This window comes from Anoplopoma fimbria, chromosome 18, assembly GCF_027596085.1.
Source record: "Anoplopoma fimbria isolate UVic2021 breed Golden Eagle Sablefish chromosome 18, Afim_UVic_2022, whole genome shotgun sequence".
Lineage (NCBI taxonomy): Eukaryota > Metazoa > Chordata > Actinopteri > Perciformes > Anoplopomatidae > Anoplopoma > Anoplopoma fimbria.
Window position 1 is genome coordinate 6,223,037 of NC_072466.1, and position 12,856 is coordinate 6,235,892.

General features: G+C 38.3%; 1 protein-coding gene across 1 annotated transcript; it reads right to left on the reverse strand.

The window, feature by feature from the left end:
* Positions 1 to 956: 956 nt before the first annotated feature.
* tmem244 (transmembrane protein 244) lies at positions 957 to 7,737 on the reverse strand. The gene is made up of 6 exons (XM_054618648.1): positions 7,657 to 7,737; positions 2,974 to 3,059; positions 2,800 to 2,876; positions 2,008 to 2,133; positions 1,803 to 1,847; positions 957 to 1,066 (listed from the first exon to the last, which is right to left on the reverse strand). Exons 1-6 carry the CDS (start codon positions 7,675 to 7,677, stop codon positions 969 to 971), a joined length of 453 nt encoding a protein of 150 aa, XP_054474623.1. The 5' UTR covers positions 7,678 to 7,737; the 3' UTR covers positions 957 to 968.
* Positions 7,738 to 12,856: the final 5,119 nt, after the last annotated feature.

Sequence of the window (12,856 nt, forward strand, 5' to 3'; positions counted from 1 at the left end):
CGCGGGAAGGCGGAGTTCATCTGTGGGCAGCACAGAGGTCAAGATGTGTGTCACTTTAATGACTGCTGCTGATATTACCCCCAATTTGTCATGTTTTTATATATTATAAATATATAAAATATTTAAAATTATTAATAATAAATAATATAAATAAATATAATTATATTTTCTTTTAAAATTAAAAATATATGATGCTTCAAAACAATAAATTTACTTCCTGTAGGCCCCAAATTCTTCCTCCAATCCCTGACTTTGACCGATAAATGTTTATACATTCATTTCAGATCCAGGAGATATGGGTCTGTCTTTGTTACCCAGGCAAGTGCCACTTTAACCGGGCCTCTTCTAGTTTCACATAGACACAAACACGGAAAAAAAACAACAATTTTTCTTAAAGTATTTAATGTAAATCCAGTTTTTACTAATATATACAACCAGAATTAATAATAATTGTCTTTATCAGACAACACGATACTGTTCAGTCTACAAACTTGAAATGTGACACATACAGTATAAATACAACACTTACATTACAACAGTAACATTGCTGACTCAACTCAGCGTTGGATAAATATCAGTCAGTAGATTTGTTTTATTTAGCAGATGTAAATCCAGTCTTTTATAGAATGCTATGAGTGGCATCTCCTTTATTTGTATTAAGTTAGTAAAGAAACAATACAAAACATTTAAACTGTACAGAATATGCTTTAGAAAATAGACAAAATTGGGCCATTTGTACAAGGAGGGATGTGACTATCAGCTAAAAAACAAAGTTATCTAGTATAAGACAGTGTTTATTGTTGTTGCTTTATTTAATAATACAGTATATTCTTGTTAGACATACTGTAGTTGCTCACATCGATGTTAACATAAACCTAGCAGTACAATCTTTAAAAAGTGAACCCACTGGATGTATCCGGATCTGAGATAACCAGTAAGTCAATTAAAAGCTTTCGTCATTGAGTTCATTAGAAGTTCTGTAGTTCAGCTGGATAGACAAAGTTGCTTCTGAAGAGTTTGTGGGCCATGAGCTGTCCTACAAATATCATCATCACCAGGCCTGAACCTGCAGGGAGAGGGATTTATTAATTAAGAAAAAGAGATCAATTAAAAGGAATGTTCGCGGCCAGCAGCTGTCCTTAAAAGGCCTGAATTTAAAGGGATGTGAGAAGAGTAGGGCTGGGCGATTTGGCAAAATATATTATCTCGATAACAGTATATATGTCACGATATGGCATGTTGATCATATGAAATAACCTTATTTAATCATCAACTTTAGTGCAAAAGAATCAAATTTTAGTTAGTATGTGCTAGTATGTGATTTAGTCATGTATTAATCATGTATCACAATATCCTGATATCTGATTTCCTCAAGATAAGATTCCATTGAAAGGTAATAAATTATCATATTGAAATATCGCCCACCCAAGGTATATGTATTGGTATGCAGGTGGCTATATGCAGATGCATAGAGAAATATGTGTCTATCTATGTTATTGAGAATACATGCATGTATGAGTAGGTGTATATATGTTTAGATATGTACAGCGGCTAGCTAAAATATTACTACTATCATTACTGCTTATATTTTTCATCAATCATGTGCCTTTTTTTTTTTACAGGTCAAATGTCAGGGACTGTTCTGTTTTGTTAAAAATGCAAAAGAAAAAGTAAAGAAAAAAGAAATATCGCCCAGCCCTAGTGGGAATAAGATGAATAGCAGACAGAGTGAATTAGAGGCTGGAGACTGCTAAGGATACAAATGGAGGCGTAGAGAGAAGAAAAAGAAAGTCGAATCTTACCCAGAGCTATCCACCAGTGCTCAGCTGAAGGGAAGTCTGACATCACTGCAGAAACAGGAAAAACTGTGTATTGTGTGTGCCTATACATAGCCACACCACTATACTCAGTTACGTAATCAGGCCTCTAATCCTATCAGGCTGTTCTGCTCTATTGATCCACTTTGTGTGTATCCGTGTGTGTGTGTGTGTGTGTGTGTGTGTCTACCTGCCACAGTCATGGCGATGTGCAGCAGAGTGACAGTTATGGCGTAGTCCCAAACCCACTCCTCGACTATCCAGGCGAATACCAGCCCTCCCAAAACATACGTCACCTCTGTGGAAATTACACCAACTGGAGGGAAGAGGAGGCAGGAAAAACAACCAACAACCAGTTTGATGATCCTTCTTGCCAGTGGTGGAAGAAGATTTCAGACATTTTACTTATGTAAAAGTACCATAAGTGCAATTTTAAAATACTGCATTCAAAATGTAACTTAAGTAAAAGTATGTACGTATTAAAACAATTACTTAAATGATCAAATGTAAAAGTACTCATGATGTAACACAACCATTAGTAATACAAAATATTAATATCATAACCCGTATTATACAATTGGATTATTATTGCTGTTGCATCAATGTGTTGGCAGCTTTTTAAAGTTGTTGCTGGTGGAGGTGAAGCTTGTATCTATAACAGTGCTTCATATTTTACAAGTTTATCACATGGTTCGTATGTAAAACTTAAATCTGCAAAGTAACTAGTAAATAAAACTTTGAAATTGATAATAGTGTAGAAAAAAGTACAATAGTTGCATCTGAAGAGAGGTGGAGTATAAACCAGGAAAGATCTCAACATCATGTAAACAACTTAAATTTCTCAGAAGCTTTTAGAAGGCTGTTCAATATCTGAATGTACATTGAACAAATAAAAAACCTCATACTCTAGTAGCAGAACATTTTAATACTCAACTACCCTTGAATCAAACTACTGGAGCTACATTCCTTCAGTGCTCCTCACCGAGGTATTTGGGGTTCTGCCATGACGGTTGTGTTGTGTAGTCAAATGGAGCCAACAAGCTGTTGATCTCATGAACCCTGGAGACAAACCAAAAGATGATTAAACAGTAAAAGTCCACTTTGATTTGCCTTTATTCTTTGACATTGACGTTGTTATTGCAGTATTTTTGTGTACCTGAGCAGTCCGATGCAGAGACTGACCACCACGTAGTAGAGAGAGTAGAAGCATACCATGCACATCAACAGATTCTGCAGGACAACCTGGAGGAGACGGAGAGATAAAGAGACAAGGAGAGATATTTATTAATAATGCTCTGTGGTTTTAATTTGACATGAAACCTGCAGCAGTTCAAAGATTTTCTTTCTGAGGGAATGTGAGAAACAGACAATGTCTTATCTCTATATTCAGTTACTGATATTGAATAAGATGTAAGCCGTATGTTCCTGACACCATATTAACATAGTTATTTAATTTTTTCCTTAATTTGACTGCTGACTTTTTACAAAATACAACATTAAAGTTACATAAATGAGAACCATTACACAATGAGTAGATGCAATTCTATGCATTTCGGCTTTTGAAACGTCTTCCGTTGTCCATCTTGTTGTGTTTGCTTCGAATAAACAAGGTAATAAACAAGGTAATAACAGAAAAAATAAGACTATAAATAACAAGAGAAACATAAACCTTTAATTAAGTGATTTTAATGTGATAAGACAGCTCTACATCTGGAGATATTTACTGGAAAGACATCATCGTTATTTTATTCATTGTGAGTCTCCCAAAGCTAACTGAAAAACCCTGTTCATTTCCTCAATTTCCTCTTTTTCAGTCGTTGCTCGCCTGCTAAAGTCTCCTTTCATAGATGATTAACTGAAGCCTTTACAGGAAATGGGTTACACGACACCCTCGGAGGAGAGATAAAAGACCCTTTTCCTCCCAGCTGACGTTTCGGCTTGTCAAACACAGGTGCAGCTGATTACTTTAATAATGGGCCGCATTCCAGTCAGGTGTGCCCGGGTCCAGGGCCCGGGCATGGTGGTTTACAGGCACGCGGTAATGAAATGGCATCATTAATCTCATTAGTTACACCGGTGCTTTTTCCTGCTGCGCCAAGTCAGACGTCCGCTGTGATGAAGACCAAAGATAAGATGGATAATAACTTTCACTACACTGTCTGTTCAAAGGAAATATGTGTCTAAATCTGGGGTCATTTAGTTACATGTTTATTGTGATACATAGTGAATATTAAGGCTGCGACTACAAGATGAATCTGTTAACTATTTATTATACTTATTGATCAGTCTTTATCAGCCCCATGATATGTCAGAAAATTGTGAAATACGCCTATTGCATTTTCCTTAAGTCCAAAGTAATTTTTAATTTGATTGGCTTATATTGTCAATCAAATTAAAGTCCACAGCTCAAAGATATTACATTTATTATGTTATAAAACAGAGAAAGAAGCATATCAAACAGTTCAGCCCAAGTTCAGACTGAAATATCTCATAAACTATCTAATGGTTTGCCGATAAATGTTGTACAGACATTCATGGTCCCCAGGGGTGAATCCAGACTTTTGGTGATCCCGATAGAAATTAACTAACAAATAAAATAAATAAAAAACATGTAAAATAATATAATGAAATGATTTAGTAAAATCATTTAGTAAAACAATAATTAACTAAAGCATAAAAACAAAGACATCTCATTGTAAAAATGATTTAAAAGAAAGATTTGCAAGAGAAGTCTTTTTATATTGAGAAAATTCAATCTTTATCTTCAGGTTGTTAATAAAAAAGGAATGCATTTTTTTAAAAACTGACCTACATTTCATTTTATTGTGGCCCCCCTAAACCACATGGTGGCCACAATAAACCCATATCCTGTTCAGACAGGATATGGGTTTGTCTGGAGCCAGTAAAGTAGCTTAACTCATGCCAATACTTAAGAGAAAGCTAAACACCTTGGCTAGCCTGGTTTTGTTTGTCATCTCCACAATAGACCACTTAAAAAAAAAAACTTTGAGGCTTTAAATTGACTTTTAATTGAGTTTTGGTAGATTAGTTTCTCTAAAGTATGCTTGTAAAGGGTAAACAACAGTCTAATTGTGACATTAGGACATAAACCTTATAAACTACTCAGTTAAATGTTGTTTATGACTGTAATAAGGATGACATATTTCCCTGTTACTTTGGTCTTTCTATTGGTTTTTGCATTTCTGGACTCCCCCACATTCATTTACCTTGTCAATCCATTTATCTAACCTCCGATCTGCAATCATCCAAAACTCTGCAATGCTGACTTGACAAACAGCTTTCCTCTCATACTTTTAGTCCTCCTATGACCAAATACTTGCAAAATTAACAATATTGCTAATTAGCAGATGTTAGCATGCCAAGAAGCTAGACTAAGCTGGTGAACACACCTGCTAATACAAATATCACATGTTAACACTGTCATTGGGAGAATGTTAGCATGCTGACATTAGCATTTAGCTCACATCACCACTGTGCCCATGCGGCTTGTTATTGCTTGGTTAATTGCTTAAGCAAGTAATCCACTAATCGTTTCAGCGCTAATGAGAGGATATCTGTTGGCATGACATCAGCGTCAGACCAGCACTGAACCCCCTAGTAGATGACGCTATCATTTACCTGCTACATTGGGCTTATTCCCACATGGAAAAGGCAGATACCACAGTGAAGATCATGATTTCTCGAGTGTTTTAACACCATAGAGCCTCTGCTGTTGGGAGCTCAGGGCCATGCAAGTGTCATGAATAATGGATTAACTAACCAGCGGGCCACACTTTGACTTTGAGACTACGGGTAAAGGAACTGTTATGAGCAACACAGGGTTTTCCCCTCAGGGCATTACCCTCCCCACCTTCCTTTCTGTTGACTTTGTTGGGCGGTGCAGATTGAACCGTCTGCAGCTGAACATAAGCAAGACGAAGGAACTGCTGGTTGACATCCAAAGGACTTTAGCCTCTGACCCCTGTGTCCATTCAGGGGGAGGATGTCTAGGTGGTTCACTCCTATAGATACAGAGACACTACTAATACTATAGTGGGCTGGGAACACTAGGGCCCTCCACAAACTTCCTGGAGAGGCTCAGAGGCTTCAATGCAATGATAAACTGCAGGTGCACAGGGCAGAGGAGACCATTTACGCCAGTAGTCATCAAGCTCTTTAACTCATCCCTGCTCTGTCGCAGTCTGGACATCAGTGGACTGGAATGAGGTCTTATTGGACTTTATGATTACATTCTCGATCAGTGAAACACATATTTGTAACTTTTTATGTATAATTGCATTTATTTTGCAAACCTTACTACAGTATGTATCGCATTGTAACTGTGTTTATTGTCATGCACCAATCACCAAGCCTAATTCCTTGTATGTGCAAATAAACTGCTTTGTTGCAAACAAACAAAGCAATAAAGAGTTTCTTGAATTTGCATACTTGTGTTTGACATTGTTTTTGCTCGACTGTTGTTCTTAAGATAATAATAATAACTTAATTTATATAGCACCTTTAAAAATAGAGTTTACAAAGTTTTCTACAGACAAAGCAGAAAAAGCAAGGAAAGAAAACAACAGAAAGCTCAACAATGAAGCCCCAACCCACATAAAACAGTACAATATTTAACAGGGTAAAACCAATTGATACGATAGAAATTAACTAACAAATAAAATAAATAAAAAACATGTAAAATAATATAATGAAATGATTTAGTAAAATAATTTAGTAAAACCAATAATTAACTAAAGCATAAAAACAAAGACATCTCATAAAAGACTGTAAAAATTGCAGCAGAGAAGTAGCGGGGGGGGATGAAGCAGCATTTTAAAAGTATTGAGAAAATTCAATCTTTATCTTTAGGTTGTTAATAAAAAAGGAATGCATTTTTTTTTTAAACTGACCTACATTTCATTTTATTGTGGGCCCCCTAAACCACATGGTGGCCACAATAAACCCATATCCTGTTCAGACAGGATATGGGTTTGTCTGGAGCCAGTAAAGTAGCTTAACTCATGCCAATACTTAAGAGAAAGCTAAACACCTTGGCTAGCCTGGTTTTGTTTGTCATCTCCACAATAGACCACTTAAAAAAAACGTTGAGGCTTTAAATTGACTTTTAATTGAGTTTTGGTAGATTACTCTAAAGTATGCTTGTAAAGGGTAAACAACAGTCTAATTGTGACATTAGGACATAAACCTTATAAACTACTCAGTTAAATGTTGTTTATGACTGTAATAAGGATGACATATTTCATGAAATTTTACAAAAAAAGGGAATAAACTTGGTTACAAGTATTTAGCTCCAGACATGTTGTAAACACGTCGCTGTGCACAGATACTCTGCCTCCTTAATCCTCTCCGTTACAGAAAACTCATCGTACAGCGGCCTTACCAAGGTATCACTGGGTGTAGTCTTGAGGGAGAAGGGTCCATGGCGCTTTATGAGAGTGAATCCAAAACAACGACAGCAGTAGTCCAACAACATGAATGGCTGCTGGTCTAAATGAGAGAATGTAGGCTACATGTGTTTGTGTGTGAGAGAGCATGTTGGGGAGGAGGAGGGATGAGGAGGAGGAGGGAGGATTGGATTAGAAGAAATGGGATTACTACTAAGAAGAGTACTAAGAGTAAATCCCATGAGGGATAACGGTGAACATACTCTAGTAGAGGGAAGTTTGTTATGAGGCTAAATACTTTAGGAAGTGCTACAGACACATATTTATATTTGGACTATTAGTATTATTTCTTTAATTGTACTTACCTTCAGGTATATTCCTAATCCCTTCATTATGTCATTCTGCTTGTTCCGTTTTTCCATTTCTTTACTTACTGTTTCTTCCATTGTGTCCATCTTATTTTACTCTTTCCTTTTTTCACATACTGCACCTCTCCTCTCGCCATCAAAACTAAAGTATAAAGCAGAAGAAGAATACGTTGGCATGAAATACGTCAAGATGAAATGCTTAGTTGACTGATGGACAGATTATTAATCAGCAACTGTTTTTATATCCAAATAATTGTTCGGTTTTTTTCAAGAAAATATGCCAAACATTCACAGCTTTTCAATGAGGATCTGCTCCTTTTCTTTGTCTTATATAATGTTAACTACATATTATTTGGTATTGGACTGCTAGTAGGACAAAACATTTAAAAAATTGAATGTTCAATTTGGGTTTTGGCTAATTGTGATCTGCATTTTTACTATTTCCCTACATAAAGCCAAAGCAAATCATTGCTAATTGAGAAAATGAATAAATAACCTCCAAATGAAGGGTGATTGTTGATAACTATTAGTTGAAACCCTAGTATGACTGAGCTGCTGATACCAACACTGACAACATACAACATCTTTAATTGACCTACATGTATTTTGAAGGTGTGACTGGGTGAATCTTGCCTGAAATGTCTTCTCTTACGACAATTTTGATCTGAGATTCATCCTGGAAGTCCAGTTTAAGAGAAATCTGCAACAAAAGATTAAGAGACACAATATTACAGTCTTGTCTTACAGTTTTCAGTATGAACACTAGGTGGTAGCATAGCCTCACAGGCAGAGCCAGAAGTTAATCCACCCATGAAGAAGCATCACAAGAACAAGAGATAACAGCCACATGCACAAGCACTGACAGCAGCAGATAAGATTCTTCCTGATCCACCATTCATACGTATGGATTCCTGATAATGGAGTCAGAGATAACTCTGCTCCATGTTTCATTTAACTTTGAGATCTTGAATGAGAACAGACAAGAGAGGGAGAATCTGTTCAGCCATCATCTGCTCATGTAAAGACAGATGAGGAAAAAAAAGAGTCTGGAATGACGAAAGTTCAACAATGTCCCTCCAGAAATAGCTGAAGGAACTCTATTCAACTCTTCAACGTCACAGTCTGCGTATATCTGTGTGTGTGTGTGTGTGTGTGTGTGTGTGTGTGTGTGTGTGTGTGTGTGTGTGTGTGTGTGGTAAAGCACATGCACATGTACCTTTTGTGTGAGAGGCTGACTTGGCTGCCACGGTAACCTGCATCATCGTCTCCATAGTGATGAGAGCCGGGGAGTGGGAGGGGGATGTAGAGCAAGGTAGGCGTCATAACTATTCATCCCCCCAGTGTGTGTTTGTGTGTGTGTGTGTGTGTGTGTGTGTGTGTAGTGGTACATTGTATAACTGTTAAGCTCACAGAAAACAGTTTTTTCTTTTTATATCTCTAGATATTTCCTCTGACTCGCAACAATATAAATTGCATGTATTTTAGTTTGCTTGCGTGCTGAATATGAAGCGACAGCGGGCAGGGGGTTTGCGTAGCTTAGAGCAGTGGTTCTCAAATGGGGGTACGTGTACCCCTGGGGGTACGTGAAGGCACTCCAGGGGGTACGTGAGATTTAAAAAATATATATTTAAAATTAGCATCCATTCAAAAATCCTTTAAAAATTGTTATTTGTTTAAGTGTAAGTTCATAAACTGAATTTAATGCAACAATGCAATCGTCAGTGTTGACAGTTTAATAAATCAGACACTGATGGCAGAGCGCTTAGTATTACATATTTTTTTCAACCAAAAATGCTTTGCGCTGGTTAGGGGGTACTTGGCTGAAAAAGTATTTCACAGGGGGTACATCACTGAAAAAAGGTTGAGAACCACTGGCTTAGAGGAATCTCGGCCCAACAATAACAAAATCCACATACCGGCATCTCTAAAGCTCACTAATGTACATGTTTTATTTTGTTTGTTTGATCCCGTATCATAAGTATAAAATGACAATTCCGACATTTTACTCAAGGACGGTACGGGTCCCGGTTAAGGATTAGCAGGCACATAACACCCCGTAAAGCTTTGGAGGTGCTGGTAGGCAGATTTTCTTACCTTCATTTTGTGCGAACCATGCTAGCTGCTTCCCTCTACTTCCAGTCTTTATGCTAAGCTAAGCTAACCAGCTGCTGGTTCCAGCTTCCTATTTACCGTGAAGGCATCTATCTTTCCATACAAGAAAGTGAATAAGCATATTTCCAGAAATGTTGAATGTGTAGGATTTGGAGCCATCTAGTGGTGAGGGGGCAGATTGCAACCAACTGAAACTTCTCCCGTGTGCCAAGCTTGTGGGTAAACTTCGTTGGCCGACACGAAAACATGAATGGCCATATCTAGAGCCATTGTTTGCTTTGTCTGTTTTGGGCCACTGTAGAAATATGGCAACCAGCTCCATGAAGAGGACCTGCTCATATAAACACCTCAATCTAAGAAAAAACACAATGATTCTTATTTTCAGGTGATTATACACTAAAGAAAACATACTTCCTAATAGTATCTTCCATTTTTGCCAACAAATCCCACTAAATGCTGCACACCGTTCCTATATATGTGTATGTTAACCTAAGTATCGGTAATATTAGTCAAAATGTAAGCGTTCATAAAGCCTCAACATCAGGTCTGTGATGGAAACATGAAAATTAAAAACACACATTTTCACCAAAATCCTCTTTTCAGCCCTACAGAGCCGAAGCTCAGCTGTGGTGAACTAACAAGAACAGTGGAAACATTTGAAGATAAAAGTATTTGCAGATGGATTTCAAGGCACTTATGAATTATTGAGCCCATACTAAACCTCAAACGACAAACAACAGGACCTTTTTTTTTTCCAAGGAGAACAGTGAAACTAAAACAAACTATAATTCTGGTATCAGGTTTTTTTTCTTCCAGTTAAAGCAAATAACTATAACAAAACAGTAGATTGCAGAACATTTAGATATCAGTATGAAGCATGTTAGCAGAACTATGAGTATGACAAATGGGACGGATAGACGATTCAACAGCGTGCTCCGTTATCTACAGGGAGTGTTTACACCACATGAGTGGCTTTAAACAATCTGTGTCCTATCCACAGCAGCAGAGGAATGAACACGCTGTGTCTCTGCTGTTCTCCTGATCTGTTTTTTAAATTCTATGAAAATCAACGTGACAATCGCTCATGAGAACTCATTGACCTACATGTCAACATGTGTTTAGTAGGAGCAGAGGGGTTGTAATTATCATTAAGTGTGTGTTTATGTGTGTGTGTGTGTGTGTGTGTGTGTGTGTGTGTGTGTGTGTGTGTGTGTGTGTGTGTGTGTGTGTGTGTGTGTGTGTGGTACGGATTTTGACGTCACACAAACACAACAGTTTGATGCCTCATAATTAATTCAAAATGTACAAAAACAGGAGACTACAGCTGTAACTGGAAGTGGTTTGCATGACAAGTGGGAGCAAGAAAAAAGGAAAGAAAGAAAGAAGGAAGGAAAGAAAGAAAATAAGAAAGAAAGAAATCATTTTAATTATGACTTTTAACACAAGCTTCAAAGACATAACTTTGTTTCTGGGATACTTTAACTACTTTCGTCCACATGTCCCGCCTTCTTCCAGCCAATCACCCAATCACTGAGCATTCATTTTGGGGTCCATCGAGCCCCCTATCTGTCAATCACACTTTGATCCATTTAGATATTATTTTGTCAAATGATAAAAACATTCAAACGGACCAATTCTCTTTTCTCCCCCACACACTTTCCCACCCTTCTTCCTCCCCTTGCCTCTTCATGTCCTCCTCCTCTTCCTCCTCCCCCACTTCCTCTCCTCCTTCTCTTTCCAAAAAAAAAATCCTTTCCCTATCACTTCCATTTTCCTTTAAATTTTCTAGACTCCTGTCCACAGCTGCTTACAATAAGTATATACCCCAAAAAGTCCACACATTTCTTCTAAATCCCATAATCCCAACTGGGCTTATAAACAATCAAATGCAGCAGTCAACAATGTAAGGCTTTGTTTTTTCCCCCCCTCTCCTTTTTTCTCCCACACCCTCTCCTCCCGTTCTGTTTCTCTGTGCAGCGTGTTTTCATTTCGATCTATTATGGAATGTAAATACAGCAACCGACTGACCACTGCAGCAGGACTACGACTCCAACATAAATCTCAACGCGCTGTCTCTTCAATGTGTTGGAGACGGTTTGTGTAATATTAGAGGCTCCAGGAGTCTCGAGTCTCGAGCAAAAGATGGGGGGGGGGGGGATGCTTTCGGACCCCATAAGGGTTGGTTTTTAGTGTGTGTGGTGCATAGAGTGTGTTATACATAGAGTTAAGGTTGGGGTTAGGGGTCAGAGGCGTCATGGTCAGGATTAAGGTTGAGGGGCCAACACGGAGTACCAGTGACGTACAAAATGTGCCTGTAAATGTTCAGCTGTGCCACTCCTGGTGTTATATTTCTTGCCAGCCATCTGAACAAATAATGGTCTTTCTGTGTGTGTGTGTGTGTGTGTGTGTGTGTGTGTGTGTGTGTGTGTGTGTGTCTCTCTCTCTCTCTCTCTCTCTCACACACACACGCACACACTTAATGTATAGCTCATTGCTCAAAAACGTCTGTGTTACATTCTCCTCACCTCGCCTCAGCTGCTGTATTTCATTAAATCAACTCCAGCATGTAAACACAGGAAATGACACACATGCCAACATCTGCAACGTTTTTGTTTTTTTAATGCCCTCCTGAGACAGAAAGGCTGAAATAGTTGAATAAAAAACCCCAAGGCTCTGTGTGCCAATAACCCTTAACCTTTGTGCATTTCATGTATATCTCCCAAGCACACAAAGGGAGTCACTCCTGCCAACACAGCAGCTGTCAGACACTTCCAGCAGCTCTTTCACAAGTTGCATGTGTCTCTCTGCAGGATTGTTGTTGTATTTCCTGAGCTTTGCATATTGATACTGAATTCCCAAATCTTGCTGCATCCACATGTTGAAATCACAAGCTGATCCATGTGGTCTGAGCATCACCAAGGCTTCTCCCTCTGTCTGGTTCCCCTCAAAACCAGTCATCCCCTGCACAAAGCGTGGCACAGTGCCTTGTTTCCCTCCATAAACCCACACACGCTTAAACCATGCAAACCATTCACCCCATCTTTCTCCCTCCCTCTCTCACTCTCACTCTCACACACACACACACACAGAGAGAGAGAGAGAGAGAGAGAGAGAGAGAGCCTCGGTGAAAGCCCCTCACATTCCCACAAGCTCT